Here is a 6,549-nt window from a genome sequence, read left to right on the forward strand (position 1 = left end):
GGGCCTGCGGGCCACCCCGGTTCGGATCCGCTGGCGCGACGTCGGCGTGTCGGCGATGGGCCCCGGGAAGCGCGTCCTGTCCCAGCGCTGACGGGGGCAGACGGCGCCTGGCACCACGAAGGGGGGGGGAGCGCAGCGACAAGGGACGGCGCTAGCCAAGTTGTTGAGGAAAAAGCAGAAAAGTGTCCTAGCGGGTTGCTGCACGCCTGAAGGGCCAGAAATACTCCCACCCGCACAAGGAAGCATTCCCTCCGCCGCCCCTTTCCCTTGCCCTAGGGGATGCCTGAGTGTTGCTCTCCCGTCCGCAACCAGCCGGCTCTGAGACGCCTGCAACAGCGGCAGCAGTCGGCAGGGGCACCGCCAATCTCCGGGGGGGCGCGTGCGCCGCTACGCATCGCCAATGCGTACGTCCAGCAGCTCAAATAGCAGGGCCGAAAATTTATGCCAGATTTGTGCCAAACATGCACTTTGGTCTGGGGCAAATTGTGCCACGCGGAGCAAACGGACCCTGCCCAGCTCTTCCCGGATCTTCAGCCCTGTATCTGGGGACACCAGCCCCTTGTGCCAGCTGAGCTGCCGCAGCAGCCCGAGCCCAGCGTGCCCTGCACCCTCTACCCACTGCAGCAGTCTGGCAGTGGGGACTGCCTCCTGGCTGTGACCTGCTGCCACCTGCGACGGCATCCGCCCCCTGGGACCTGCAGACCTCAGGTTGCGCGCATAGGCAATGCGTAGGGAGGGCACAGGGGGGCACATGCCCCCCCCCCCCGAAATTGGCCCTCACCAGCTGCAGATTAGGGAGCGCTGGCGGCACGTCCGGTTTGCCACGGGCACTTCCAGGTTGGCAATCGGCTGCTGGGGGATGCCCCCCCCCCGCCCCATCAGCAATTGGCCACTGGTGCCCCCCGCAGAGCTAGGAGGCACCAGTCTCCCATATGGGTGGAATGCACTGTAACAAACCCTTTTATCCGTAACAACCCTTTATCATCCGACTCTTGCAGAAAAACAAGCTACATCAGACCCTTTTCTCTGTAGAAAGCAGGTTCCACAGTAACGTAGCTGCGGTGGATGCTAACACCATGAATGCACCCTAGCCCACTTATTCCAAGACGGGTAGGCCTAAGGGACCATTTCGGTCCTGTCAAGCGTCAAGAGCCTGAACTCTCCACAGTAGGAGCAAAGCTGGAGGTTCCTGGCTAGTGGGTCTTGCTCCTCTGCTCAGGATCAGACCAATTCCCATATTTGGGGTGAGGAAATAATTTTACCCCATGGTCAAATCAGTATGGACTGTGGGGTTTTTGTCTTCCTATGGAGGCAGGGGTGGGGGACGGTGTAGGGGTGGCCAACTTCCTTGGACCCCTTCAATATATACTCGCAACGTTTCATGGAAGGACATTGGCTGCTGTGTTTCCCCTGCTTTACCTGTGGCAGGTTAGGATGTCAGGTCTATGGTGTATCAGGATTACGGGTTGTTTTATGTAGTTGAAATTATGGTTGTCTGGGATGGTTTGGATAGGGCTGATCCTGCCTCAGGGAAGCAGGGTGGACTAGATGGCCTTTGGAGGTCCCTTCCAGTCTTACTTCTCTAGGGTTGTGTATACACGTGTGCTTTAATGTGCACTAGCTTATTCTACTGCACATTAAAGCAGCACATAAAAAATCATGCTCGTTTGCTAATGCATGGTAGAATAGGCTACTTCACATTGTCACCTAAAAAGCATGCGCTTGCACTACGACACATTAGTGCAGCCTAATGTGCATTTATTACCTCATATTGGAGGTACTAAATTTAATGCACATTAGGAAAAATGCATTAATGCACATGTAGACATGCCCTATGATTCTATGACTCACTAGAGCACTAATATTGGGAGGCAGTTGCCTCACTGGAAAATGATGTAGCACCAGAAGTACTGCTCTAGTACTTGGTGTTGGCGTTGCCATCCTCACTGAGTGTTATCGATATGTTTTCAGCGCTGAATTCTCTGCAGCTGTGGTTCTGTCAAAAAGTCATAACCAGGAGATCCGAACACCAATCTTGTCTTAAAGAACTGGCAAAGGTTTGGGCAAGTTTATTGTCTAATAGCTATGGCCCAAACAGCTGTGATTTGACAGACATAATATTATTGCATGTATGCCTTCGACAAGCTATCAGTACAACATCATGTAGGCACCCTAGGCCAATACATAGATCTCATGCTTTCTAATTATCCTTTTATACAGTGATCCGGACAAATTCCTTATTACATTCCACAAATATCTTGAATATCTTGAGCCATCTTTTGCTATGGGCTTGTTTCACATCTTGATCTGGGTGTTCTGTGCCAACCTGAGACTGGACTATTCTCCACTTTGTACAGCCATCTCCCCCTTCCCTCTCCAGGCAGGGGTGTTCATCTGGCTGACATGTCAAGCTCTGCTTTTATAAGGAACTCGTGCATTGGACAATTTCGCTGAACAGACCTACTTCAGCCAATGCTTTTGTGAGTAGTATATATATTGATCAATGTTCCAAGAAGGCCTGGCTGGTTCTTCTTATTTGTCCATTCATCTTTGGGTGATGTGCTGTTTAAAGCTAAGCCCCAAACCACAACAATTACACGACCTTGTGCCCAAACCAGGAGACCAACTGGGATCTAGAGTTGAAGGCTATGCTGCTTCCAAGCCTGTGGATGTGAACTATCGTGTCCAACCACAGTTAGGCATTGTCCTCAGCCGAGGGAAGACTTACACATGGAATGCAGTGCAGGGGGTCATCATGACGCTGGCCACACCAGCCTGCCCAAGGCAGTCAGCCCTGTCTCTCCTGCCACGTCTTGTCGTTTTAAAACTGATATAAAACTATGGGAGGCTGCCCATTAAGTGCCCCAATTCCTGGGGCGTTATACACGGCTCTGACCTCCCCTATATCATGTCCCATGCCTTGCAGATTTAACTCAAAATAATCAAACTTTCTCCGGCTCTCTTGCTGAGCCATACTCCTCGGCCTCTGGCCCAAATTTGGCCTCAGGAGTCCATAGACTTACCTTGGCCATTATGCCCCTTCACTGGCGCCTAAACCTATGTTGTCTCACTAGGGCTTCTGCTCATCCTTTCACTCTTGGGGCTGGCCTGTGCACAGTCCTTCAGGCCACACCTGCAACCCTACCCTGCACACCCTTGTGCAGCCCTTCAGGCCCACCTACTTGAACCCTACTTTGCATGCACGTGTGCAGTCCTTCAAGCCATCCCTGTGACCCTACTCTGCACAGCCACCACTATCCATGCTATGCCCCCTCACTGGGGCCACTCCTCCACCTGCGCACTGGGGTCTCAGTGCCTTATGCCCCTCGGGTCCCAGGCCTGATGATAATGCCTGGACTCAGGCCTGTCCCTGTTCTGGGGTTATCCACCAGGTGGTGGGAGGGGGCTGGAGCTATAAGGCACCCCATACTTGCCTTTCACTAGGGAGGCAACTGGTGTGGCATTTCCTGGGGACCACCCTGCCACAGGCACCCCCCCCCACACTATCCATCCCTAGCAGGGTTAGTTTTAGGTCATGCCCCAGGACCAGGAACCTTCTGCCATCCCCATAATTCCTGCCCTGTACCTCCAAGGTGTTCTGTGAGCAGCAGCCCCAACCAGGCAATGTTTCCCTCTGGCTCCTTGTAGCAACTGCTGGCTCCCCTGCCCAGGCCCGCTCTTATTGCTAACAGCTGAGCCCTCTTCCCAATCAGGCAGCCTTCTGTTAGCCATGTGACACCTGATTGAGGACAGCAGCCACCTGCAGGCTGCTCTGCTGCTTGATCTAAGCCCTAAAAGTGACAGACACCAAAGGTGCTCTGCCACACACTGCACCGTCTTAGTCAATCTGTCACCATTCAGATGGTAGCGAACCCACTCAATTGGGGAAGATCCATAATAAAGTCCTTCAAAATAGTGGACATGGGCCAAGAGGGAGAGGAAAGGGGCTAGAAAGGGAGTTCTGAGTGGGCTTCATCATGTTAGTACAAATGTGCAAAGTGTTCACATGTACTTTGCACAAATGTACAAAGAGCAGATGAACACTTGCATGGTCTTTCCCAGGTGTAGCCACCAAAGTATCAGGTGATTAGTCAATAGGTTTTCTCCAGGGTGGCCTGCTAACAGGGAGTCCTAGCATAAACCTAGTACCACGGGTCTGGCTGGACCTGGGGGGGATGTAAATCTTACCCTGAGTAAAGAGAACCCCATCCTGGATTTGAGGCAGTGGTTAGATGAAGGCAGCCTACTCTTCAAGAGGGATTCTCTCCCAGGTGGTGGCACAGACATTGGCAAGACGATATGAGGATGTCACATGGCTCCAAAATGGAGCTAGGTTCCAATGGTCCCTGTGCCATGTTAGCATCATATTCTGTTTTCCCATTTTTACATGATCTGAAAATTGAAGTGGGACAAGAAAACGGCCCATCACGGCAAAGCTGCCTCTGGTTGAGTGCCTTGGCTATAATGTAAATGTAATGTGTGTAACAGGAGTATGGGGCATTCTATACAGCTGTAAGTATTGTTGTTGCCTGTTATTATTAATACACTCCAGTGGTTTCCAGTATTAGTCTGCTCATTTGTTTTTGCGGTGCAGTAGTGCTGGGCTGCAGGCAAACACCCTGCTTAGAATCACCCACCACTGCAAAGCTCCTTTCCCTGGGCTGGGTTCTGAGAGTGATGCCCTCATTTACTTAATTAAAAGTCCAGCCTTTAAGACCCCTGGCTCCCTGCACTTGGGAGGGAGCTCCTGTTAATGCAGCTTGGTGTGTTGGCAGCCTCCAATCACTATAAGCTTGTTGCTCTTCAGGTCTCTCCACTCCCAATTCTTTACAGCACCCCTGGCTCCTTCTGCACTCTGCCCCAACTGTATTCCCTTCCCACCCCCAGCTAGACATGGTGCCCTGCTCACCTCCAGGCTCTCCCACTGCTTTGGAGGCCTGCTCTGCCCCTTCTGCACTTGGTCTGGCTCAGGTATCAAGGAGCTCCTCTCCTCCGGTCTCTCTGGGTAAGTCCTCTGCAGCTCCACATTTACAGGACCTTCCTCAGCAGGCTGCTGCTCAGCTCTACGCACGTTCCCAGCACCTACGGGTGGGGAAGAGAGTGCATAGGGTAGCCCTGGTGCTGCTAGCACGGGGAAAGCCCTGTTTGTCTCCTGGACTGGCCTGGGCAAACAGAGGTTTCAGTGCAAGGGAGGCAAGGTTCTTTGAGTTGATGTGATATCTTTTATTAAACCAACTGAGTAGTTGGAAAAAAGCTCTTAGCAAGCTTTCAGGCACAATTTCTCTTCTTCAAGCATACGGAGTCTGTTGGTCACTGGAAGAGGGGAGCAAAGGTAGACTTAAAATCCCGCAGCTCTTCCTAATAGACTTCCATAGGCACAAAGATAAGAGATGAGGACCAATAACTCTGTCCCAGTGTCGGGTAGTGATCACACCACGTAAGAGACTGCAGAGACACCACTCCCTGGGAAAGAAGTGCAAGGGATGTTGGTACTGTGTGCATCTACATGTGAAGAGAAGGGGGAGGGAAAGTGCAAGGTCAGTCTTCTCCAGGGACTTCTAGGGGCACTGGGAGAACAAGAACCATTGATCTGTTGGAGCACTGACTCAATCAAAGCGTTCTGACAGAGACATTTCTACACTGAGAGATGGTGCCTCCTGATGCTAGAAAGGGTAGAGCCAGTACTCCTTACCTGCTCCTGGAGAAGGTATTTGTTTGGAGCACCAGCCTGAGGTGGTATTGTCTGCTAACCACTCCCAGGTCTCCTCTGTTTGGGGGGAATCTGCAGCACAGAGCCCTGGGGTAACTGTACCTGAACCAGACAGATGTCGCTGGGGAGTCTCATTTCCTCGTCACCTGCACCAGCCCCTTACTGGGCACAGAGGGCTCACAGAGGCATCAGAAAGGAACCAGTGAACACTGACTGTTGGAACACGAATTAGGTCATTGATTCTTATTGTGACAGTACGGCAAGGGTCAAGATATAGCCTCTTCCTACTGGGTGCCGCAAACGTGCAGTGAGACAGATGAGGGGCCTCAGTCTGGGAGCTGCCCACCCACAGAGATCACAGCTCTGTCCCAGCCTGGCCACAAGGTTACAAAGATTGCAGCCCTGTCCCAGGCAAGGGCAGACATTTGAGCCTCTCCCCCTGCATGCAGGACAGGCACTCAGACACCCAGACCCACACCCAAGCCTCCATCCTGTACCTCACCTGACTCTTGGTGGGGCAGGGGCTCCTCTCTGGGTACACGAGATGGCTTCTCCCAAGGCCCTGGGGTTTCCCTCTGTCCTGCCTCCTCTAGAGGCCTGTCTGCACAACAGACCTTTGGCTGCTCTGGCCAGAAATTACTAAGGCTCCAACAATGCACCCATGGGCTGCACCTTGTCTGAGGATACCTCCTTGACATGCATACTCATAGATTACAATGTGCTGCATTTCACCCATATTCTTTCCCCACCCTTCCACAGAAGAGGCAGGACCTGTCACAGGCTGCACCTCCTTTACCCCTAGTACGGCATTTAACCCAGAAAAGAGACTCTATTTCCTC

At 52.4% G+C, this 6,549-nt stretch overlaps 1 protein-coding gene across 1 annotated transcript in view; it reads right to left on the bottom strand.

Moving 5' to 3' along the window:
• Positions 1-681, bottom strand: part of HAUS5 (HAUS augmin like complex subunit 5) — a 7,835-nt gene extending 7,154 nt beyond the window's left edge. Inside the window, exons 1-2 of the mRNA XM_025195652.1 lie at positions 660-681; positions 5-107 (exon numbers count right to left, since the gene is read on the bottom strand). Of these exons, the coding sequence (XP_025051437.1) occupies positions 5-107; positions 660-681 (125 nt within the window). The remainder of the gene's footprint in view (positions 1-4; positions 108-659) is intronic.
• Between the last annotated feature and the right edge of the window lie 5,868 nt (positions 682-6,549).

Source organism: Alligator sinensis, unplaced genomic scaffold (genome assembly GCF_000455745.1).
Source record: "Alligator sinensis unplaced genomic scaffold, ASM45574v1 scaffold1446_1, whole genome shotgun sequence".
NCBI classification, from domain to species: domain Eukaryota; kingdom Metazoa; phylum Chordata; order Crocodylia; family Alligatoridae; genus Alligator; species Alligator sinensis.